This window comes from Syzygium oleosum, unplaced genomic scaffold (genome assembly GCF_021117445.2).
Source record: "Syzygium oleosum isolate NSW1041296 unplaced genomic scaffold, Sole_v2.1 Sole_v2.04, whole genome shotgun sequence".
Taxonomy (NCBI): Eukaryota; Viridiplantae; Streptophyta; class Magnoliopsida; order Myrtales; family Myrtaceae; genus Syzygium; species Syzygium oleosum.
In genome coordinates, this window is record NW_026607488.1 from 6101597 (window position 1) to 6127044 (window position 25448).

At 40.3% G+C, this 25448-nt stretch overlaps 3 protein-coding genes across 4 annotated transcripts; all 3 read left to right on the forward strand.

Moving 5' to 3' along the window:
• The first annotated feature begins 4236 nt into the window (after positions 1-4236).
• Positions 4237-8766, forward strand: LOC115674287 (RNA-dependent RNA polymerase 6-like). Its single transcript, XM_030596638.2, has 2 exons — positions 4237-7007; positions 7648-8766. The coding sequence occupies exons 1-2, from the start codon at positions 4293-4295 to the stop codon at positions 8521-8523; spliced, it is 3591 nt and encodes a 1196-aa protein (XP_030452498.1). The 5' UTR covers positions 4237-4292; the 3' UTR covers positions 8524-8766.
• Positions 8767-9385: 619 nt separating this feature from the next.
• On the forward strand, positions 9386-13692 carry LOC115674459 (uncharacterized). The gene is made up of 5 exons (XM_030596850.1): positions 9386-9611; positions 9747-9849; positions 10001-10071; positions 13300-13396; positions 13614-13692. The coding sequence occupies exons 1-5, from the start codon at positions 9386-9388 to the stop codon at positions 13690-13692; spliced, it is 576 nt and encodes a 191-aa protein (XP_030452710.1).
• A 3020-nt stretch (positions 13693-16712) lies between these two features.
• LOC115674285 (RNA-dependent RNA polymerase 6-like) lies at positions 16713-22560 on the forward strand. 2 transcript variants are annotated; one of them, XM_030596637.2, is made up of 3 exons: positions 16713-16817; positions 17991-20761; positions 21415-22560. In XM_030596637.2, the coding sequence occupies exons 2-3, from the start codon at positions 18047-18049 to the stop codon at positions 22288-22290; spliced, it is 3591 nt and encodes a 1196-aa protein (XP_030452497.1). In that variant the 5' UTR covers positions 16713-16817; positions 17991-18046; the 3' UTR covers positions 22291-22560. The 2 variants fall into 2 exon arrangements, with proteins under 2 accessions (XP_030452497.1, XP_056166576.1); XM_056310601.1 differs by having other exon boundaries at positions 16729-16993.
• Positions 22561-25448: the final 2888 nt, after the last annotated feature.

A 25448-nucleotide genomic window follows, 5' to 3' on the forward strand; every position in this document is an offset into this window, starting at 1 on the left:
AAGTTTATAGTGGTTTGGCTTATAGCAAGCCTACGTCCACTTTCCCACGCTGACAGCCTACCGGCTGGATTTCACTATGTAATCAAGAGGAATTACAACTTCTGAGTGACACACTCTTGTGTATGATAAGACTCTCTATCTCACACTATCACTCTTACAAAGTGTTCCTCAAGATCTTAATGTTTGGCTCAGAAAGACAAGAGAAATGATCGGAGTATGCTCAGACTTTGGACTTGTTGATTCTTGATTCTGTATTTCCTTCTGCTGCTCGTTGATCTCCTTAAATACTCCTCTACTTCCAAACTAGCCGTTGGACAGCTTTCAGAGGATCATCTTCCAATCTTCACCTTGGACAGATTTGTATAGAAAGGATTGAGTAGACGTTGGATAACAAATTCTGAATCTCGCTGATTCTGGTCGCCCATACAATCAGAATCTTGGTTTCCATAAGTAGAGCTTTGTCCGTTGTAATGCATACTTGTCGTAATGTTTGATTGTCAATCAATTTGATTGAGATTGAGGCAATCAAAACTTTTCTACTGTGAAATCCATGCCAAATCACTACTGTTATATTTCGTTCGAGTTACGTGCCCGAAGAAATTCCCGCGTCCGTCCCGAAGAAATTCTCGCGTTTACGCGTGCTGCGCCCGAATAACTTCTCGTCTGCTGCCTCGTAACTAAGATTGTGTGGGTCTTCAATAACATATGAGCTTCTTATATTGCCAGCTTGTAAAGTCTGAAAAACTTCCTTCTGAGCTTCCAGATATATATACATACCTGGAACAAAATAGTTCAGAATAAATATCAGATTTACAATAACATAAAAGGTTTTGTCAACTTTAAAATCAATAAGAGTTTTCCTAAATGATATGGAGATAACCTCATATTGGGTATCCTCATATCATGGTTAATCAAGTTCAATTTTTGGAGTACACGACACAACGAACTTCAAATATGTTGGAAATTACGGAGAAGTCGGACAGTCCAATTAAACGCATTCTGTTCTTATCTCTTGTAATGACGGTGGCACCGACACTAAATAAATTTGTCTAAGCTTTTATTGTCACGATAGCACCTTTCTAATGAAGGGACATAACCTTTTTCGTACGTGGGTATATATGCGTTCTAACCATACATTTTCCCCTCGCACGAAACTCAACACACCCTCACAAATTATCTATATCTCTTGATCGATCTCGTTCTCGGTTCTTTCTCTCCCATTGGTAACGACGAAAGCACAGTTCAGAGGTAATTATCAATTTTTTATCCTTCTCCATTTTTTTCTTGAAGTTAAGATGTTGTGAATGAGTCTTGTGTTTGTTATGGTTGACCTGTAGTTTGGTGCTAAATCTAATTTCGTTTCATACATTTAGGGTTTCGTTTTTTGGTGGACATTTCTCTTCTTTCACTACTCTATCTACGCATTTCACCTCTCCACCAGAACTTCGCTCCGCCCCTGTCGTACTCCAACTCGGTAGTTTCCACGATACAGAAATGTTCGGGACCCCCATTCTCTCTTGTTCACTGCTCATTCTCTCGACCGCTAATTCGTTTCCTCTTTCTTTATCATTTCATGTTTCGACCATCCGCTCGATCTCCTTTTTTTGTCACTCACACAATGTCTGTCTACCCTAATGCGAGAGAAGAAATAACAAACTAAAAAGCCCCGATCAAAAAATAAAATAAAATTGGAAGAGAAAATAAAATATGACAAAAAGGAAAAGGTAAATCGAAGAGATTCTCCTTGTTTGGTCATAAAAAGGGCATTGACAACAAGACCCTCTCAAGGACGTTATATATCAATCAAGCACTGCGCAGTTCCTGGGGAGCCCAACAAGCTATCACACGAGCTTCTCAAGGAAGCTATCAAGCACTCCACAAGGAAGCTGGGTACTCCAACAACTTATCAGACACTTTTCTTGGGCCATTTACAAAATGGTCCTTCTACTATTGTCACTATTCAATTTCGGTCCCTGTATTTTATCTCGCGACCGATTTGGTCTTTTAGCACACTCCATATTCTGTCCAAATGTCCATGGAAAATGCCGACAAGGCACCGGAAATGGACATGGTGTAGGCAAATAAAGGTCGAGGGGAAAATTTACGAAAACCGATGCCAATGATGTGCTCCTGTTCAATTTGGGTCCTTAAACTAATCTTCAGCCTTGATTTTAGGACAATATATTTTTTTCATCCAAATGCAAGCAAAATAATGTTGGCTAAGTGCTAAAGATTAACGTGTGGCCCAGACATGTTGTAGTTAGTGCAAAATTTAAATCGATTCTTTCTAAATGATCACCACACGAGTATTGCTTTCGAGCGATCGGCCCATGTGAGCTGGGCGAAGCATCACGACTCTAGGCTAAATTGTCCCTCATACTAGGTTATGTTTGCAATGAATCGGCACTGGTTAGGACAAATGCGCTAGCAACTAGCGAAAGCAAGGTTATTAGGTACCTATAAAGGAAACTTGACTGGAACCACACATGTAAGTTTCGTTGCATCTGGCTCATGCATGATAAATCTTTCGGATTTCCTTGAACTGGCTAACCTTTTTTACACTTGCTCAACAATATTTGTTCTGCATCTGGACGCAAATATCTTGAAATCAAGATAAAAATTCGGTTCACGGATTAAATCTACCACAAAACATCGACGATAGTGTGAGGATCGTCCTCGTGATTTCTCTTCTAACTTTCTTTTTAGATCTCCGACGCTTAGTCAGCATCAACGTCGACATTATGTCAGAAATACGAAATTTGTCGTGAAATTGTGATCGGAGATTAGTTTAGGGACGAATTTTGTTGCAAGATAAAAGTAGGGGGACCAAAATTGAATAGTGGCAATAGTACAGGGATCATTTCTGTAATTTCCCCTGTATCTTTTTCGGTTCCTCTTCCTCTCTCTCTCTCTCTCTCTCTCTCTCTCTCTCTCTCTCTCTCTCTCTCTCTCTCTCTCTCTCTTCATTTCCAGCGTGGCTATTTATACTCTTCCCTTTCGATTTTCCCTCTCACAGGAACTCGCACTCCCTCTCTCCCATCATCATCATCATCCCCAGAGACGCTTCCTGAGGTAATTTGCTATAGTTGGCTCTCATTTCCGCATACTGATTTCTGCAAACTGATCTCTTTGCCCAGAAGCCGATGCGAGGGAACGTGCAGAAACCAACTCTTCTTGTTTAGTCTGATAGCAATGTCTTTACATTTGGCGCTATTACCAGTTCTGGGTCTTCGTCCAATTGTCTGTTTGGATCGTTGATCTTCGTCTTGACGAACATCGTGCACTTCTTTTGTTTTCTGAATGTGGGTCGTGGTCTCTTCGGTTGTTTCGCAATCCGAAAGCCTTTTTTTGTGTGATAGCTGTGACCAGCTTAGGTGGTGGATCACGCGCGGGGAAACCACAATGCTATGGATGTTTCGTGACTAAAGGGTTAAGGGCAGATAAGACATGCCTCAATTTCATTTTGCTTCTCATTGAAAAGTAGATGTATAAATAGAGCTGCTTTGTTTTTGTTGATGTCTGAAAGATAAGGAACCATGGAAGGTGTAATTGTTGATCAGAGGAAAAAGGGAAGTAACTTGGCAAGTACGTTTATTTTGGGTTAGAAAATGAAGCTTCTTAATGTAATCTACTCGCTGCCATTGGGCTGACTGGTTTGGTCTTTAACGTGGGATGCCCGTGCATAGATATGGAATCGAGCAGGGAAGTTTCTTGTGGCTTGGGAGAATCAGGCTCTGTCTTGCTCTCTGTTTCAGAAAGGAATTTATCATCAATACTACATTGGCGATTTATCTTATACTACAGCCTTGCTTACAGCCTCTGTTTTCCCTTTTTATTTGTTTCGCTTTTACTACTGAAAGCTTCTGTTTTTTTTCTTTTTTACTTAGTTCCATTCTGTGAACCTGTCTTTTCTGCTCAAGATACTAGCTAGTAAACATAGTTATGATCATTCATGCCTCACTAGAATGCTGTCTGGTGTTGTTAGATATGATACCCTATATGTCTTTTGAGCAAAAAACCTCACTACATTAGATATGTTATGGGACTTACATCTAGGGATATTTCGCATATATCTTTTATTAGTTCACTGCAAAGACGTCACTGTTTTACCTATTTTTCCAATTAGCTTGGAGCAAGGCGTGGGTTTTTTTTTTTTTTTTTAAAGTTTCAGAGATTTTTTCCAACAATATCATTGTATGAGAAAGAGTTTTGGTTGCGATTTGGATACCGTTGCAGGTGATAATAAAGCTACATCCACAGTAATTTACAAGAACAGTGTGTTTGGAAGAAAAATGGAGTCAAAAGGAGCTAGGAAGGACATAGCGATGACCCAAGTTATTGTCGGTGGATTTGATCGAAATGTGACGGCAAAGGAGCTGGTGAAGTATTTGGAAAATACAGTTGGCCCTATTAGGAGGTGTAGATTGAAAACTTCCTGGACGCCCCCATATTCTTATCCAGATTTTGAGGTGACAAGGTTTGACACCATCCAGACAGTGGATGAATATAGAAAGGTGGAGCCACATGCTTTTGTGCACTTTGCTTTGCCTGAAGCTGCAACCTCAGCTTATGAGCTTTCGCTGCACAATGGGCTCTTTTTGAATAATAAACCTTTGAAAGTCAGCCTGGGACCTGATAATCCATACCATATGAATCAAAGGAGGAGGACTACCACTCCTTTTATGTTGCCTGACGTGCGCCTAGAGATAGGAAACTTCATTACGCCGGAGGAGTTTCTGGTAGGGTGGAGAGGACCCTCATCTGGGGTTGATTTTTTTGTAGATCCTTTTGATAGTATGTGCAGGTTTTGCTTTACAAGGAAAACAGCCTTTTCTTTCAAAGACCTGTCCATCTATGCCGTGATAAATTGTGAATTGAAGATGGAGTTCTTGGTGAGGGAAATCAATGAGATAAATCGGCACAGAGAAATGTCATCCATTGTTGTATTCTTGCAGCTGGCTTCAGCTCCTCGTGTGTATTATAGGACTGCTGATGACGACATAGAAGTACCAGTTCCACTTGACCTGTTGGATGATCAAGATCCTTGGATTCGAACTACAGATTTCACGGCTAGTGGGGCTGTCGGTCGGTGCAATACCTACAGAGTGTCAGTTCCGCCACGCCATGGACTGAAGTTGAAGAATGCCATGGATTATCTTAGGGAACGAAGAGTGCAGGAATGCTCCCCTAGACGGTACCTGAAGATCCAGGATGAGCCTAATTTTGGTAGGCCTATGTTAGATGCCTTCTTCTCTACTCATCACAAGGAGATAGCTTTCGATGTCATGTTCTTGTTGAATGCTGCCATCCACAAGAATGTATTCAGCCAACACCAGCTATCAGAGAGTTTCTATGGGTTATTGAAAAGCCAACCGAAGGAGGTGAACATTGCAGCACTAAAGCACATTTGCTCTTTCAAATGCCCGGTCTTTGATGCATACAAAAGGCTGAAACTTCTCCAAGAATGGCTGCTGAAGAATCCCAAACTTCTTAAAAACCAGAAAGAGTTGAATGACATTGTTGAGATAAGGAGGCTCATCGTAACTCCAACTAGAGCGCATTGTCTTCCACCTGAAGTGGAGCTGTCCAACAGGGTGCTCCGGAAATATAAGGATGTTGCTGACAGGTTCTTGAGGGTGACCTTTATGGATGAAGGCCAGCAGACGATGAATGCTAATGTCCTCAGCTATTACGCTGCTCCCATCTTAAAGGATATCAAGTCGATCTCCTTTTCCCAGAAGACCAAAATTTTTAAAAGGGTGAGGACGATAATGACAGATGGGTTTTCTCTTTGTGGTCGGAGATACTCATTTCTGGCTTTCTCATCAAACCAATTTAGGGACAAGTCTGCTTGGTTTTTCGCTGAGGACAAAGAACTCGATGTGAACAAGATCAAGGCGTGGATGGGAAAGTTCAGTAACAGGAACACTGCAAAATGTGCTGCTCGGATGGGACAGTGCTTCTCATCCACATATGCAACTGTGGAAGTTCCACAAAATGAAGTACATCATGATTTTCCAGATATTGGGAGGAATGGCTATTGTTTCTCTGATGGAATTGGCATGATAACACCTGATCTTGCCAGGGAAGTAGCAAAGAAGCTGAAACTGGAACTGGACACGCCTTCTGCATATCAGATTCGTTATGCCGGTTACAAGGGTGTGGTAGCTTGCTGGCCAAGCAAAGGGGATGAGATACGACTTTCTCTGAGGCATAGTATGAACAAATTCCGGTCGAACCACACTACCCTGGAGATATGTTCCTGGACCAGGTTTCAGCCTGGCTTTTTAAATAGGCAGATTGTGACCTTGCTTTCGACGTTGAAGGTTCCAGATGAGGTATTTTGGGCCATGCAGGAAAAAATGGTTTTCAAATTAAACCAGATGCTCGTTGACTCAGACGTGGCATTTGATGTCCTTACATCCTCCAGTGCCGAGCAGGGAAACATTGCCGCCATAATGTTGAGTGCTGGCTTTAGGCCCCAGTCAGAACCTCATTTAAGAGGCATGCTCATGTGCATACGAGCAGCACAACTGTGGGGCCTTAGGGAAAAGGCTAGAATATTCGTTCCCTCTGGGAGGTGGCTGATGGGCTGTTTGGATGAGCTAGGAGTTCTCGAAGAAGGTCAGTGCTTTATTCAAGTGTCTAGTCCAGCCCTGGAGAACTGCTTCATAAAACACGGCTCCAGATTCTCTGAGACTAAAAGGAACCGACAAGTCATTAAAGGGTACGTTGTAGTAGGCAAAAATCCATGTCTACACCCTGGTGATATGAGGATTCTGGAAGCAGTTGATGCTCCAGAATTACACCATTTGTACGATTGTCTTGTTTTTCCTCAAAATGGGGAGAGGCCCCACCCCGATGAAGCTTCAGGAAGTGACCTTGATGGGGACCTCTACTTTGTCACGTGGGAAGAAAATCTCATTCCACCGAGTAAGAAGAGCTGGACTCCCATGCAGTATGACCCTGCAGAAGAGAAAAGGCTGCCTCGTGATGTTACCCAGAAGGTAATTGTTATTTAGCTGTGGTTTTTTACAAGCATTTGGGCTTTGTCAAATTGGAACAACTTCAATTTACGAATGATGTGCCTTCGCATTTGATTTATACTCCAACCATTGACAGTTGTTTTGATTATGCTTAAATGACTCTCGCAATGCATCTTTTGTGTTTAGTTTTTTTTTTTAATAAATTAGTGGAATGTTGGATCTTAAGAGGCTTGGTGCAGATGTCCTTCATAAGGATAGATAAAACAAAGCACGAGTCTGTGTGCATGAACATTTTTTCTCGTACTGTGGTAATTTTCTTTCTGCCATCTTTTCTGACCAAGTTTGTTAGTGCCTTATAAATTTTCCCCCTTTCTGGTCTTTTTGAGAAGATGCTTGTAATTTGGAAGTTCGCGTTGGTGTGATCTGAGGAGTAGCAAAAGTGTCTTTAAGACTAATCTCCCAATTAATTTTCTTGATAACTATAAACTTACTACGACATGCACTCACGATAGTTACGGAGCATCAGCATTTTTGTGCCACACCAGGCAATCAGATATGTAGTGAGAGATGTTTAAGTTCTTCATTAGCATTTGATAGGCCTGATCTCTGAGTTTGCTGCAGAAAGACTCCCAGTTTCTCATGATGTGGCTCAATTCTGCAGGATATCATAGAGTTCTTTGTTAAGCACATTGTGAATGAGAACCTGGGGGCAATCTGGAATGCGCACGCGGTTCATGCTGACCGTAGCGAACATGGGGCTCTGGATGAGAACTGCATTCAATTGGCTGAGTTGGCTGCCACTGCTGTTGATTTTCCCAAGACTGGAAAGCTTGTCACTATGCCTCGCCATCTGAAACCAAAACAGTACCCGGACTTCATGGGGAAAGAGGAATTCCAAGCCTACAAATCAACTAAAATCTTGGGCAGACTCTACCGTCAGATTAAAGATGCATATGATGAGGATTTGAATTCCTCTGAACCATATTGCATCCCTAAGGATATTCCCTATGATACAAGTCTCGAGGTCCTGGGTGCTGCAGATTTCATTTCCAAAGCGTGGGACCATAAGTGCTCCTATGACAGGCAGCTGAGCGGGCTTCTGGGCCAGTACAAAGTGAACAATGAAGAAGAGTTGGTGACTGGTCATGTTTGGTCCATGCCAAAGTGTGCAAGCCGCAAGCAAGGGGAGCTGAAGGAGAGACTCAAGCACTCTTACACTGCATTGAGGAAAGATTTTCGAGAGAAATTCGAAATGTTGGATTCCTATTCCGAGTTGTTGAGTGATGAAGAGAGGAATTTGCTGTATGAGCAAAAGGCATCTGCTTGGTACCAGGTCACCTACCATCCAAAATGTGTGAAGAAATTGGTGGACTTGCATAAGCACGATGACGGAGGTACGATCGCCTTGAAGTTAAGCTTTGCTTGGATTGCTGCTGACTTCCTTGCTCGGATAAAGATTCGGAAGCAAAAAGGTAGGAACCTTGACTCAGCCAAGCCCATCAACTCTCTTTCCAAGTACATTGCAGACCGTATCTGAAATCGGTGATTAGCTGTAAGATCCATGGTCGGGTCTTGGTCAAGGATTTCGTGGTTGCAAGTCCACTCTGCCAATTGTAGTGGGTATCCATTTCATATTTCAAGTTGTTTGTACTGTGTATATATCAAGAATTGTGGAAATTGAGGACATTAGAATGAACCTTTTGGAAAGTGTATAGACATGCAAAATGTGCTGCGGATGGTTGAAATTGCACTAGTCATGAGCTCTGTGAAATCAGTTGAACTCTGATTTTGATGATTTAATCCCCCAAATTTCTTGCAGATGAAGATGATAACACTGACGTTCTTCATTTGCTCGAAGAAGCTTGTACAACTTGCCATACGTGTATTCACTTATTTTTAAATCGGAGCATTACCCAACACATCTTTTTCAAGGGAAAAAAGTTACAGGTACTCTAGCTTCTTTATGTAGGTCCCTAATGGAGTCCCTAAATGTATTAGATGCCTTAATTCATTCATTCCTTCCACAGGTGTCCTAGATGATATTGCAATCTGGACACTTTGGGATTTTATAGTACTACTGGGGAAGCCGCAATGATTTGTTCATGAAATAGCAATAATAATTATAAACTTATTCCAAGCTATCAAAGTTTTCCTCTTAAAAAAAGTAATAATAATAATAATAAACTCATTCCAAACTATCAAAGTTTTCCTCGGTGCATTTTTGTGCAGCGAGATTCATCATCGGGATGTCATTTGTCGTGATTTGTTTAATCTACAAGTACAAAAGTAGGCACTTAGCAATGGACAAAACTTTCGAAGAATTTTTGTAAGGTCATAACAATTTTTTGCCCACGAGGTTCTCTTAGTTGATTATTAAGATCGCCACAAATTATGGTTCTATGAACAAAGGAGTGCTCAGAAGTGTCAACGAAGTGGTTATCGAGATATTAAAGAAGTCTGAGGCTCATGGCCAAGATTTTTTCAGTGAAGTGGCTACTATTGGAAGAATTCATCATGTTAATGTAGTGCAACTCATCAATTTTTACTTTGAAGGATTGAAACAAGCTCCCGTGTATAATCTCAGGCCAAATGGATCTTTGGATAAGCACTTTTTCACTTGGGAAGGTGATGAGTTGGTTGATTCCAGAAAAATATTTGAGATTGCCGTTGCGGGTGGCGAGGGGGACTGAAAACTTACATCAGATCTCTCCTCTATGAGTTCTGCTTTGCTTCAGCTTATTAATTTGCTTCCATGATCAGAGACTCAGCTGGACAATCATGTCCCAGCACACAAAATTCGTCCAAGAGGCCATGGCACGACCCATCATCATCCTCCAGCTACTAAGTTTCGACTGGTGAAAGCTCCGGTGAAGCATTTCAGCTTAACTTCTATGCGAATTATACCGTTATCATATCAATCCTCGTCTAATTCATTGTAATTCAGTAGTACGCACCACATGTGTTGTTCGTCCGTCCATTTGATTTAAATTCGCAGTTTCCTCGAATTTTGCCGATCCAGCTGCGAAGGATGACGGGCGCACAAAACCAAAGAGCACGATTTGTTGCACTGACTGCGACGGAAATGGTAATCACTTTAATCGAGGTTGGTAATTTCTAAAAAGGTTAATACCACAAAAAACTCCAAACTGGTATATTTGTGATAAATTTATCTCGAACTATTTTTTTTATCACTAAAAACCCCACACTGGTGCACTTATGACAATTTTACCCCGAACTAATTTTTTGACCACCAAAAACCCCAAACTGGTATACCTGTGACAAATTTACGCTTCGTTAATTTCCGTTAAATTTTACTGTCAAATTGCTAAGTTTGATGACACGTGGTAGTTGACGGGTGTACCAGTTTAAGGTTTTACCCCTCTGTTTGTCACAAGTTTACCAATTTGTCATTTTTCGTGATATTAATCCAATTTAACGGACACTAACGGAGGGTAAATTTATCACAAATGTACCAGTTTGGGATCTTTAGTGGTAAAAAAATTAGTTTGAGGTAAAATTGTCACAGATGTACCAGTTTGGGGTTTTTGGTGGTCAAATAATTAGTTCGGGTTAAAATTATCACATATGTACCAGTTTAGAGTTTTTTATGGTAAAAAAAATAGTTCGGAGTAAATTTGTCACAGGTGTACCAGTTTGGAGTTTTTGGTAGTCAAAAAATTAATTCAGGGTAAAATTATTACAGGTGTACCGGTTTGGGGTTTTTCGTGGTATTAACCCTTTCTAAAAAGAGTTGTTGAACTTAAAAATTAACAAGCATGAAAAATTAAAGTGGTAACTCAATTGAAAAGTTGGTAAGTTAAACAAAAAACAAATAAAGGTTGATGCGAGCAACTCAAACAAGAGTTGGTAATCCAAAAATACTTGCTAACTTAAATAAAGATTAGTATTCCAATATGATAGTTAATAAATTTAAGGTATTGGTAAAAATGATAAATAAAAGTTTGTAAATGATAAGAGAAATTTTTTTCATTAGAAATAAAAGAAGTTGGTAATTTGAAATACCAACGAATAACGTTGATAACTAATTCAAATAAAAGTTAGCAAAGCAAAACTAGTTGGTAACTTAATTAGATAAAAGTTGGTAATTATTCTAATTTAGGATGGTAATTCTAAGGGAGAAGAATTGGTAAGTCACACAAATAAAGATTGGTAAATTCATATAATAGTTTATAAATTTACGGTGTTTCTAAGAGAGACAAAGAAAAGTTGGTAAACGATAATAAAAGTTGGTAAATCAAATAAACGCTAAAAAGTAATTCATATGAGAATTGGTAATCTAAAATCGGTTGGCAATCCAATTGGAAAGAAATTGGTCGCATAAATTAATGTAGGAGTTGGTAAATTTAAGATGTTGATGAGAAATACAAATAAAAGTCAATAATAGATAAGAAAAGTTGATAATTCGTAAATTGTCTAAAAGAGTTAGTAATTTCATCAAAAGTGTGAGTAAATTATTGATATGTTGCTGTATATCGAGTATCAGTTGATCGGTAACCTTTTTTTTACCAATAGTTTTTTTGACACTTACCAACCCTTTAGTAATCTACCAACACAAGAAAAAATATTGGCTTTTTTTTTTGGAAAGGGTAAATTTGTCACAAATATACCAGTTTGGGGTTTTTAGTCGTCAAAAAATTAGTTTGGGGTAAAATTATCACAGGTATACCAATTTGAGATTTTTTGTGGTCAAATAATTAGTTCGGGTTAAAATTGTTACAAGTGTACCAGTTTAGAGTTTTTTGTGGTAAAAAAAAATATTTTGGAGTAAATTTGTTACATGTGTACCAATTTGAGGTTTTTAATGGTCAAAAAATTGATTTAGGGTAAAATTATCATAAGTATACCAGTTTACGGTTTTTCGTAATATTAACCCTTTCTAAAAAGAGTTGTTGGACTTAAAAATTTAATGAGCATGAAAAATTAAAGTGGTAACTCAATTGAAAAGTTGGTAAGCTAAACAAAAAACAAATAAAGGTTGATGCGAGCAACTCAAATAAGAGTTGGTAATCCAAAAATACTTACTAACTTAAATAAAGATTAGCATTCCAATATGATAGTTAATAAATTTAAGGTGCCGGTAAAAATGATAAATAAAAGTTTGTAAATGATAAGAGAAATTTTTTTCATTATAAATAAAAGAAGTTGGTAATTTGAAATACCAATAAATAACATTGATAACTAATTCAAGTAAAAGTTAGCAAAGCAAAACTTGTTGGTAACTTAATTAGATAAAAGTTGGTAATTATTCTAATTCGGGATGGTAATTCTAAAAAGAGTTTGGTAAATTTAATGAGTGACTTAATAGAAAGGATGGCAACTTAAAAACAAAAAACTAAATAAAGGTTGGTAAACAAATCAAATGAGACTTATGAAACCAAAACTAGGACCTAACGGGAGAAGAATTGGTAAGTCACACAAATAAAGATTGGTAAATTCATATAATAGTTTATAAATTTACGGTGTTTCTAAGAGAGACAAAGAAAAGTTGGTAAACGATAATAAAAGTTGGTAAATCAAATAAACGCTAAAAAGTAATTCATATGAGAATTGGTAATCTAAAATCAGTTGGTAATCCAATTAGAAAGAAATTGGTCGCATAAATTAATGTAGGAGTTGGTAAATTTAAGATGTTGATGAGAAATACAAATAAAAGTCAATAATAGATAAGAAAAGTTGATAATTTGTAAATTGTCTAAAAGAGTTAGTAATTTCATCAAAAGTGTGAGTAAATTATTGATATGTTGCTGTATATCGGGATATCAGTAGATAGATAACTTTTTTTTTACCAATAGTTTTTTTTTACACTTACCAACCCTCTAGTAATCTACCAACACGAGAAAAATATTGGCTTTTATTTTTTTTGGAAAGGGACCATAGAATCATCCTAAGCTCCGCCTGTTTTTTGATCCGGCCGTCGATTCTCGGAAATAAAAAATTACATTTCTCCTGAGGGAGGTAAAACCTCTGAATCTCAGTTGAAATTGAACATGCTTCATAAGAATATGTTCAGTTCTCCGGGGGCAAAAATTGTATCAGTACATTTTTCTTTAGGCTGGTCTCAGAACAGAGACCGCCAAAGAAGCAAGATCAATTGCAGCAATGTTCTTGGCATCTTCCATTTCAGTCACCTTCCTCTCGACTGTCAGCGGAGCGATAATATGAAGCTCCATCAATCGGAGACGGGTCGGATTTTGAACTCTCCTCTAGAATTCTTATACACATTTCACTTGCTGATCACCTCATTGAAAACTTGCTGTCTGATCTAACGATGGTTTTTTATGTGAACTCATAGGTGGAGTCTTGTGTTCTCTATGTAAAGGCAGTGGTGTGAACTCTGAGGATCTCTTCAATGGACAGTTCAAAGCTGGCGGCTCTTGTTCGCTTTGCGGGCAAAGCTCGAGTTCCTCGGAAATGAACATCGGTCGCGAGCAATACTCGAAGTCTCGGGGCCGCAGGAAGCGTTTCCCGAATTTCCAAAATCGCAGGACTTACAAGCGTGCCGGTCCTCTTGGCCTTCTTTATTCTCGATACAAGGTGACAGACTGCGATTCGATCTTCCTCTTGCAGGTGCGATTGTAAGCTTACGCGTGATCTTTGTATGTGCAGAGGTGGGGAGGAAATGCTGCGCGGAAACTGTAACGGAGCGGGATTCGCCGACGGTTTCACGAGCACTTACGACAGGTAGACTGCGAATTTCGGCAGTCGAATTGAGGGTGTATCTGATGAATGATGGCACATATGCAAGCTCTGCCAGGTTCAAAATCACCAGCTTGTTCAAGGTTTTACCAGGATTGATCTTTCATAGCAATGGGTGGCTAGTCTTCTTCCTGCTTTTTGGGTGCAAATGTGTAGCTTCAGCTGTTTTTCTCATGCTAGATTTCGTTGATTAGTAGAAAAAGCTGCCAACGCAGCATGGCAAATTCCCTTTTTATTTCGAGAAAAATGAATGATTAAAAAAATATTTTCTTATAAATGATCGCTTGAAATAATTAATCAATAGAAAAAGTTTTCATTACCAACAATAATTTATATCTAAACATTTTCGTAAATGGCGAAAATATTTTTTCGTTTATTTATTTTGTAAGCGATACATGCGATCTTTTTTAGAAAAATGTTATTCAAATCATTCATTTTCCGTGGAATAAACGGCGCCTAAATTTCAAATTCTAGTCGGGTTTTAAGATGATATCCAAAACACAATCCAAATGAAGTGCACCAAAACCTGCCATTTAACATGTACTCTAAATGTCGAATCTAATGAGGATTGAGAGAGAGGGATTTGGGTTTTTGCTATGGTGTTAATAGGCGAATTATATATCGAGACAACTTCATATTTAAGAAGGAAAATGAGTATCCTACTATTGGGGTTAATCAAGTTCTATTTTCGAATCACGCGCCGCAACGAATTTCGAATACTTTAAAAAATCTAGGATTTTCTACTAAATGAGACGACGGATGATGACGGTCAATTTGATTAAAGCCCGTTATGGTTGCTATCCCCGGTAATAATGGTGGGACCTATACCGGATAAAATTTGCCTAAATTTTTATTGTCGCGATAGCACTTACCTAATGAAACCAGGTAACCTTTTTCGTACGCGGGTATATATACAAATTCTACCGTTCCTTATGCCCTCACGCGAAACTCAGCACACCCCTCACACATTATCTCTCTCTCTTTTCATCGATCTCGCTCTCGGCTCTCTCTCTCTTCGATCGGCAACCATGAAAGCACGGTTCGGAGGTAATTTTCAATCTTTGATCATTCTCCATTCTTTTTTTTACCATCAAGATGTTGTGAATGAGCCTCGTGTGTTCGTTATCTTTGATTTGTAGTTTGGTGCTAAATCTAGTTTTGTCCTGTGCATTTAGGATATATCTTTGATTTGTTGTTCGTTATCGTGGAGTCACATTGGCAAAGACCGGAAAGCATACTTTATATTGTCACTTTCAGTTTTAGGCTTTCGAAAAGTTACCATCCGTCAAAAAAATTAGATTTGTGGTAAGAAGAAATACAATAAGAACACGCAGATGGAAATAGGGGAGCTTAGAAAATAGTAAAAAACATAAGACAAACTTAATTAAAAGTAGGTTAATTAAAAAGCGCTAAAATATTCGAGCACAGCTACACATAGATTAGAAACCGTTCGACGATCGGCCGACGTCGAAGCCAATGCTAATCAAACCTACGTTTGAAATCATTGTTTAAATTTCGATTACAAAATAGATTTTCCCCGTCACGGCTCCATCTACGCATTTCACCGCTCTATCGGAAACTCTGGCCGCACCTACCGCACTCCGGGTCGAGAGTTTCGACGTTGTGGACATGTTTCCGACCCTCGACCCCTCTCACTCGCTCCTCGCTCTCTCGACCACTGATCCATTTCCTCTTTCTCTATAATTTCGTATTCCTACCATCCACTCGATCTCCTTTTTCCCGCACACATGATATCCGTGTGCCCTTACGCAAGAGAAGGAATAACAAACTAAAAACCCCAATCCAAAGAAATTAAAAAAAAAAAAAGAAAGGAAAAGTTGGAAGAGAAAAAGAAAGATTTAAGAAAAAAATAAAGGGAAATTAAAGAGAATCTTCTAATTTTTGGCCTTGAAAATGAAAAGGGAATTGAAAAGACAAAACCTTCTCAAGGAGGGTTATGAAGCAAACTCCCGCAAACGAAAACCGTGGTTCCCAAGACAAGGACCTTCTCTAGGAAGTTAGCTGTGGACTCCAACAAGCTATCAAACAACATTCTTAAGGCTAATTACATAAATGGTCCTTCTGCTATTGTCGCTTTTCGATTTCGACCCCCCGGACTTTTATCCCGCGACCGATTCGGCCCCTGAACTAGTCTTTTTTGTCGCAATTGCATGACAAGTTCCATATTCCGTCCAAAAATGTCCGTGGAAAATGCCGACTGAGCATCGGGGACGGGCACGTGGCATCGATGTGGTATGAGCAATTAAGATGTCGAGGGAAAAATTACGAAACCAGTCACTGTAGTGTGCTCTTTGTTCAATTTGGATTTCCGAACTAAACTGGCGCGCAATTATCAGTGCAGAAAATGAGGCGATTCTTCCTAAATGGTCACCACATGGCTCTTTCGAGAGATTCGGCCAATGTGGTCGAGCGAAGCGTTACGACTCTAGGCTAAGTTGTCCCTCCTGGCTGGTTTATTTTGTAACAAATGGGCAATAGTTAGAAAAAAATGCTTAGCAACGTGAGGTTATTAAACACTTATGAGGAAAGTCTTGCCAGAACCACGCGCATTTATGTATGCTTGCTCAACAATTTCTTTCTTCTGCATTTGCACGCAAATCTCTTGAAATCAAGATGAAAGTTCAGGTTAGGAAACAAATCTATCAGAATACAAAAAACGAGCGCCCATCGAACATCGACGGCAGTAACACGGACCGCTCTACTTGCTTCTCCTCTAGATTTTTTTTTATTCCACGGCGGCGCCGCGCGCATATCCCCGGCGCTTAGCCAGTTAATCGGGTCGACATCTCGAGGGGAAGCAAGGAATTTGTCATTTAAAATCTGTCGATACAGATTTAGCTCAGGGACCAAATGTGTCATAACACAAAAGTAGGGGGACCAAAATCGAATTAGGGGCTTCTTTTCGGTTCCCCTCCCCCTCTGCCTATGCCTATATATATATATATATACTCTTTCCTTTCGTTTTTTCCCTCTCGCAAAACTCAACACACTCCCTCACGCTCATCATCATCTCTCTCTCTCTCTCTCTCTCTCTGGGTGTCCGATCGGTCGCCGTCGATCGGTACGGCCTCGACGGAGACGGCGATTCCCGAGGTAAATTGCTGCGACTCGCCCTTCATTCTTGCAAAGCGATCTCCTTGCTCGGAAGCCGATTGATGGGAACGGTGCAAAAAAGCCCGACCCCTTGTAGCGTGAATCCGATGGCCATGTCTTTACGGTCGCCCGATTGTGTCTGTTCGGATCGTTCGTCTCCGTCTCGACAAACACTTGTGCGGATTCTTTTTGCTTTTTCTTGGTTTTGGGTCGCGGTCTCCTCGTTTGTTCCGCGGTTTCTGGAGGCAGCTCGAGCTGTCCCGTGCTACTAATCTGAAACGGGCGGAGCTCTAATTTTTTTTTTTTTTTGGGTGTGTGTGATAGGCTGGAAGCGGCTTAGGTGGTGTGGATCGTGCGTAGATAAGTACAGTTCTATGGGTGTTTCGGGGCTAAAGGGTTGAGGGCAGGTGAAACACGCCTCGGGTTTCAGATTTGCTTGTGTGAATAGAGCTGCTTTTGGTTTTGTTTTGTTGGTGTCTGAAAGATAATTGAACCTCGGAAGGTGTGCGTGTTGATCGGTAAAGAAAGGGAAGATAACCCGACGAGCACGCTTGTTTTGGGTTAGAAGATGAAGTTTTGCATTGTCATTTACTTGCGGCTATTGGGCTAGGTGGTTTGGTCTTTAACGCTGAATGCCCATGTATAGATATGGAATTGAGCAGGGGAAGTTTCTTGTGGCTTGGCAGAGTTCGGCTCTGTCCTTTGGCTGCTGCAGGAAGAGATTAATCATCAATAGGACATTGGGATTTATCTTAGGCTATCGCCTTTCTTACAGCTTCTATTTTCCAATTTCTGCACGTCACTTTTACTACTGAAAGCTACTGTTCTTTTCTACTTTGTTCTATTCTGTGAACTTGTCTTTTCTGCTAGATATACTGGCTGGTAAATGTAGTTACCATCTTTCGTGCCTCGCCGGAATGCAGTTTGGTGTTATGAGATATGATACCTTTTATGTCTTTTGAGCAAAGAACCTCACTATGGTAGACATGTTATGGAACTTACATCTTATGATGTTTCGCATTTATCTTTTATTAGTTCACTGCAAAGACATCACTCTTTTACCTATTCTTCCTGCCAGCTCAGAGCAAGTGGTGGGTTTAAGTTTGAGAGATTTTTTCCATCAATAACATTGTATGAGAAAGAGATTTAGTTGGGATTTGGATACTGTTGCAGGTGATAATAGAGCTACATCCATAGTTATTTTCAAGAACAGTGTGTTTGGAGGAAAAATGGAGTCGGAAGGAGCTAGGAACGACACTGTGGTGACTCAAGTTAGTGTCGGTGGATTTGATCAAAATGTGACGGCAAAAGAGCTGGTGGAGTATTTGGAAGACACAGTTGGCCTTCTCTGGAGGTGTAGATTAAAAACTTCCTGGACGCCACCAGATTCTTATCCAGATTTTGAGGTGACAAGGTTTGACACCATCCAGATAGCGAATGAATATAGAAAGGTGGAGCCACATGCTTTTGTGCACTTTGCTGTGCCTGCAGCTGCAACTTCGGCTTTTGAGCTTTCGCTGCACGATGGGCTCATTTTGAACGGTAAACCTTTGAAAGTCAGCCTGGGACCTGAGAATCCACACCATATGAATCAAAGGAGGAGGACTACCACTCCTTTCAAGTTGCCTAACGTGCACCTGGAGATAGGAACCTTGATTACGCCGGAAGAGTTTCTGGTAGGGTGGAGAGGACCCTCATCTGAGGTTGATTTTTTTGTTGATCCTTTTGATAGTATGTGCAGGTTCTGCTTCACCAGGAAAACAGCGTTTTCTTTCAAGGACCTGTCCATCTATGCTGTGATAAATTGTAATTTTAAGATGGAGTTCTTGGTGAGGGAAATCAATGACATCAAACAGTACAAAGAAATGTCGTCAATTGTTATACTGTTGCAGCTGGCTTCGCCTCCTCGTGTGTATTATAGAACTGCTGATGACAACGTAGAAGACTCGGTTCCATTTGACTTGTTGGACGATGAAGATCCTTGGATTCGGACTACAGATTTCACAGCTAGTGGGGCTGTCGGTCGATGTAATACCTACAGAGTGTCAGTTCCGCCACGCCATGGACTGAAGTTGAAGAAGGCCATGGATTATCTTAGGGAACGAAGAGTGCAGGAAGTCTCCCCTAGAAGGCCCTTGAAGATCCAGGATGAGCCTAATTTTGGGAGGGTTATGGAAGACGCCTTTTTCGCTATTCATCACGAGGGGATAGCTTTTGATGTCATGTTCTTGCTGAATGCTGTCATTCACAAGAACGTGTTCAGCCAACACCAGCTATCAGAGAGTTTTTTTGAGTTACTGAAAAGCCGACCAAAGGAGATCAACATTGCAGCCCTAAAGCACATTTGCTCTTACAAACGCCCGGTCTTTGATGCATACAAGAGGCTGAAACTAGTTCAAGAATGGCTGGTGAAGAATCCTAAACTTCTTAAAAACCAGAAAGAGTTTAACGACATTGTTGAGATAAGGAGGCTCGTCATAACCCCAACTAAAGCGCATTGTCTTCCACCTGAAGTGGAGCTATCCAACAGGGTGCTCCGGAAATATAAGGATGTTGCTGACAGGTTCTTGAGGGTGACCTTTATGGATGAAGCCCAGCAGACGATGAATGCTAATGTCCTCAGCTATTACGCTGCTCCCATCTTAAAGGATATCAAGTCGATCTCCTTTTCCCAGAAGACCAAAATTTTCAAAAGGGTGAGGACGATAATGACAGATGGGTTTTCTCTTTGTGGTCGGAGATACTCATTTCTGGCTTTCTCATCAAACCAACTTAGGGACAAGTCTGCTTGGTTTTTCGCTGAGGACAAAGAACTCAATGTGAACAAGATCAAGGCGTGGATGGGAAGGTTCAATAACAGGAACACTGCAAAATGTGCTGCTCGGATGGGACAATGCTTTTCATCCACATATGCGACTGTGGAAGTTCCACAAAATGAAGTACATCCTCATCTTCCAGATATTGAGAGGAATGACTATTGTTTCTCTGATGGAATTGGCATGATAACACCTGATCTTGCCAGGGAAGTAGCAAAGAAGCTAAAACTGGACCTGGACACGCCTTCTGCATATCAGATTCGTTATGCCGGTTACAAGGGTGTGGTGGCTTGCTGGCCAAGCAAAGGTGATGAGATTCGACTTTCTTTGAGGCGTAGTATGAACAAATTCCTGTCGAACCACACTACACTCGAAATATGTTCCTGGACCAGGTTTCAGCCTGGCTTTTTAAATAGGCAGATTGTGACCTTGCTTTCGACGTTGAAGGTTCCAGATGAGGTATTTTGGGCCATGCAGGAAAAAATGGTTTCCAAATTAAACCAGATGCTCGTTGACTCAGACGTGGCATTTGATGTCCTTACATCCTCCTGTGCCGAGCAGGGAAACATTGCTGCAATAATGTTGAGTGCTGGCTTTAGGCCCCAGTCAGAACCTCATTTAAGAGGCATGCTCATGTGCATACGAGCAGCACAACTGTGGGGCCTTAGGGAAAAGGCTAGAATATTCGTTCCCTCTGGGAGGTGGCTGATGGGCTGTTTGGATGAGCTAGGAGTTCTCGAAGGAGGTCAGTGCTTTATTCAAGTGTCTAGTCCAGCCCTGGAGAACTGCTTCATAAAACACGGCTCCAGATTCTCTGAGAGTAAAAAGAACCGACAAGTGATTAAAGGGTACGTTGTAGTAGGCAAAAATCCATGTCTACACCCTGGTGATATGAGGATTCTGGAAGCAGTTGATGCTCCAGAATTACACCATTTGTATGATTGTCTTGTTTTTCCTCAAAATGGGGAGAGGCCCCACACCGATGAAGCTTCAGGAAGTGACCTTGATGGGGACCTCTACTTTGTCACGTGGGAAGAAAATCTCATTCCACCAAGTAAGAAGAGCTGGACTCCCATGCAGTATGACCCAGCAGAAGAGAAAAGGCTGCCTCGTGATGTTACGCAGAAGGTAATTGTCATTTAGCAGTGGTTTTTTACAAGCATTTAGGCTTTGTCAAATTGGAACAACTTCAATTTAGGAAGGGTGTGCCTTGGCATTTGAACCAGTGACGGATATTTTTATTATGCTTAAATTAACATAGCGGTGAATTGCAATGCATCTTTTGCTCTTAGTTTTATTTTATTTTCATATAATTGGCGGACTATTGAATCTTAAGAGGCTTGTTGCAGAGGTCCTTCATATGAATAGATAAAGAAAGCACTAGTCTGTGTGCATGAACATATTTTCGCTTACCGTGGTCATTTTCTTTCTGCCACCTTATCCGACCAAGCTGAATAGTGCATGATAGATCTTCCCCCGTTCTGGTTCGTTTCTAGAAGATGCTTGTAATTTGGAAGTTCCCGTTGGTTTGATCTGAGGAGTAGCAAAAGCATCTTTAAAACCAGTCTTCCGATGAGTTTTCTTTGGACACTATAAACTTACTACAACATGCACTCAGTATAGTTAATTTAAGACACAGCATCAGCATTTTTGTGCCACACCAGGCAGTCAGATATTTAGTGAGAGATGTTTAAAGTTCTTTATTAGCATTTGATAGGCATGATCTCTAAGTTTGCTGCAGAAAGACTCCCAGTTTCTCATGATGTGGCTCAATTCTGCAGGATATCATAGAGTTCTTTGTTAAGCACATTGTGAATGAGAACCTGGGGGCAATCTGCAATGCGCACGTGGTTCATGCTGACCGTAGCGAACATGGGGCTCTGGATGAGAACTGCATTCATTTGGCTGAGTTGGCTGCCACTGCTGTTGATTTTCCCAAGACTGGAAAGATTGTCACTATGCCTCGCCATCTGAAACCAAAACAGTACCCAGATTTCATGGGGAAAGAGGAATACCAAACCTACAAATCAACCAAAATCTTGGGCAGACTCTACCGTCAGATTAAAGATGCTTATGATGAGGGTTTGAATTCCTCTGAACCGAATTGTGACCCTAAGAATATTCCCTATGATACAAGTCTCGAGGTCCCGGGTGCTGCAGATTTCATTTCCAAAGCGTGGAACCATAAGTGCTCCTATGACGGGCAGCTGAGTGGGCTCCTGGGCCAGTACAAAGTGAACAATGAAGAAGAGTTGGTGACCGGTCATGTTTGGTCCATGCCTAAGTATGCAAGCCGCAAGCAAGGGGACCTGAAGGAGAGACTTAAGCACTCGTACACTGCATTGAGGAAAGAATTTCGAGATATATTTGAAACGTTGGATTCGGATTCCGAGTCATTGAGTGATGAAGAGAGGAATTTGCTGTATGAGCAAAAGGCATCTGCTTGGTACCAGGTCACCTACCATCCAGAATGGGTGAAGAAGTCGGTGGACTTGCATGAGCATGATGATGGAGGTATGAGCGCCTTGAAGTTAAGTTTTGCTTGGATTGCTGCTGACTTCCTTGCTCGGATAAAGATTCGCAATCAAAAAGGTGGGAATCTTGACTCGGCCAAGCCCATAAACTCTCTTTCCAAGTACATCGCGGATCGTATTTGAAAGCAGCGATCGGCTGCTTAAGATCCATGGCTGGGTCTTTGCGAAGGACATCTTGGTTGCAAGTCCACTCTGCCAATTATAGTGGGTATCCATTTTATACTTCAAATTGTCTGTACTGTGTTTATCAAGTATGAAGAGTTCTGGAAATTTAGGACATTGGAATGAACTTTTTTGGAATGTGTGTAGATATGCAAACTGTGCTACCGATGGTTGAAATGCAGTAGTCCTGAGCTCTGTGAACTCAATTGAACTCTGATTTTGATGATTCAATTCCCGAATATCTCGCAGATGAAGTTTGATGACACTTCCTTAGTCTGCCGAAAGAAGCTTGTACAGCTGGCTATACATGTATTCACTTCTTATAATTAGATGCCTTAAGTATCACTTTGAAAAACATCAATCAATCGATTTGATCCTCAAGTACAAAGGAAAAATCTTGGGATTTGCTAGAGCTGAAGTTTGATTATTTTGTCGAGTGACATGGACATCAAGCATAATAAAAATAAAACAGTTATGTAGATGAAAGGTCTGAAGTTTGGTAATTTTGGTGAATAACATCCAACATAAACCCACATTCTTGAAATTGAATAAATATGCCACTTCTACTTGGACATTAAAGATCAAGATGAGTTACACGCAGCACACATTTTTACATCATTCTTTTTCGAGATCTATTTAAGCCCCTTGCTATTTAAACATCTTTAATTACTTGATTATATATTTATATATAGCACATAGTATGAGGAGCCTAGACATCAAGAATATATTCATAACTTAGCCCTACATCCAACAAAAAAATGAGTGTCCTGGTATTCCGGTTAATGAAGTTATATTTTAAGAGTTCATGCTACGACAAGTTTCGAGTACGTTCCAAATTCTGAGATTTTGTACTGAATGAGATCACAAATAAGTCGAGAAACCCAGATTAAATCCGTTCCGTTGCCATTCACAGCAATAATGGTGGCACCTACGCTGCATGAAAGTCGTCCGATTTTTATTGTCACGATATCACCTATCTAATGAAATGACGTGACCTTTTTTTTTTTTTCATGTGTGTGTATATGTACATGTTCAAACCATACATTATGCCCTCACATAAAACTCGACACGCCCTCACGCATTGTCTCTCTTTCCCGTCCTAATCTCGGCTCTTTCGTTCCGGTCGGCGACGATGAAAACTCGGCCCGGGACGTAATCATCAATGTTTGATTCTTCTCCATTCGTTTATTTATTTTGTTTTAAATTTGGAATTTTCAGAGGATGAGGCTTATGTTCGTTATGTTTGATACGTAGTTTGGTGCTAAATCTAGTTTTGTTCCGTACATACAGTTCCGTTTTCTGCTGGACATCTCTTTTCCTTAGTCTTTGGTGTATACTTTCATATAATTTAGATGGCATTCTCCAATTTTCACTTAAATCAAGTCCTGCTACTCCTTTTTCTAGTAATGATTTTTCTACATATTGGAAAATCATTAATGGTTTTTATTTGTCAATTTTCCCAACGAAATGTCATTTTTATCCCCTCACAAAACAACCTTTTTCTTAACCTAATTGAAGGCCGTAAAAGGAATTGTGCTCTTCTTTCACTACTCCATCTACGCATTTCGCCACTCTGCGAAGAAAATTCTCACAGCCCCTGCCGTACTCCGTCTTGATAATTTTCACAGGCCGGAGATGTTCGCGGCCCCTAAATGTCTCTTGATCACTCTCCTCATTCTCCCAATCACTAATTCATTTCCTCTTTCTCTGTTCTTTCATAGTTTGACCATCCACGTGAACTCTTGATTCTACACACAAGACGTAACCAAAGTCTTCACTTGGATCATCGGTGTTCAGTTAGGAGGTAATCTTACTAAAGAAAGAGAGGCGAAACTCTGACAAGGGCCTCTGGAGCCTGTTCGTTTATATTGTAGTGACCGCAAGCTCCACCGATGCATTCCTCATTTCAACGTGCCGGTATCTGCACGCCCCATCCCTCCATTTCCTTTGCATTTTTTCTTCCTCAGGGAAAGATAATACTCTCCGAAAGTTTTACATTCTGGTGATCTCGATATCCGAACGAGAATCGAGATGAAGTATTTTAAGATCTTGCTTAGTACGCCCTTACGTAAGAGAGGGAATACCAAACTAAAAACTCAAATCAAAAGAAAAAACTGTTTAAAAAAAGGAGGAAAAGTTGGAAGAGTTAAAAAAAAAAAAAGAGAGAATCTTCTTGTTTGGCCATGAAAGTGGAAAGGGCATAGAAAACAAAGACCTTCTCAAGGAGGTTATGCAGCACTCCACAAGGAAACTGTGGGCCCATACAAGTTATCAAATACTTTTCCCAGGCTAAATATAATAATGGTCCCTCTACTATTGTTTCTGTTCAATTTTGATCCCGTACTTTATCTCGCGACTGATTAGATCCTTAAATGAATTTCAGATCAAAAATTACATGACACATTTCCATGTCCTGTCCAAATTTCCACGAAAAATGCCGACTAAGCACCGAAGACGAACACGTGGCCCTGATGTGGTATAGGCAAATAAAAATTTGAGGGTTAATTGCGGAATTCGTCCCGGTGCCGTGGTCCTGCTCGATTTGAGTCCCTGAAGTGATCTTCAGTCTTCAATTTAGGACAGTTTTTTTTATCCCATCCAAGTAAGTGCAATTGAAATAATTTTTACTAAGTGCTACAGATTAACATATGGCGCTGACATGTTACAATTGGTGCAAAAATTGAAGCGGTTATTGCTAAATATCATCACCACATGAGTATTACTTTCAAGAGATTTAGCCCATGTGGGCTGCGCGGAACGTTACAACTCGAGGCTAATTTATTTCTCTGATTTGGTTATTTTGTTATAAATGGGCAATAGTTAGGATAAATGCGCAAGCGGCTAGAAAAAGCAAGATTATTAAATACCGATAAGGAAAGCTTGGCCAGAACGATACATGTAATTTTTATCCCAAAATAAAGTGCGAGCAGCAGTTGAACATCGACAATAGTATAGGGATCATTTTTTTTTGTTTTTTGTATATCTCCGGTACGTAGTTAGTATTTACGTTCCCGTTTTGACAGAAATATAAAAAAGCAAAATTATGATCAAATTGTGATCAGATATTAGAGTGGGGATCAAAACTGTCACAAGATAAAAGTAGGGGGACCAAATTTGAA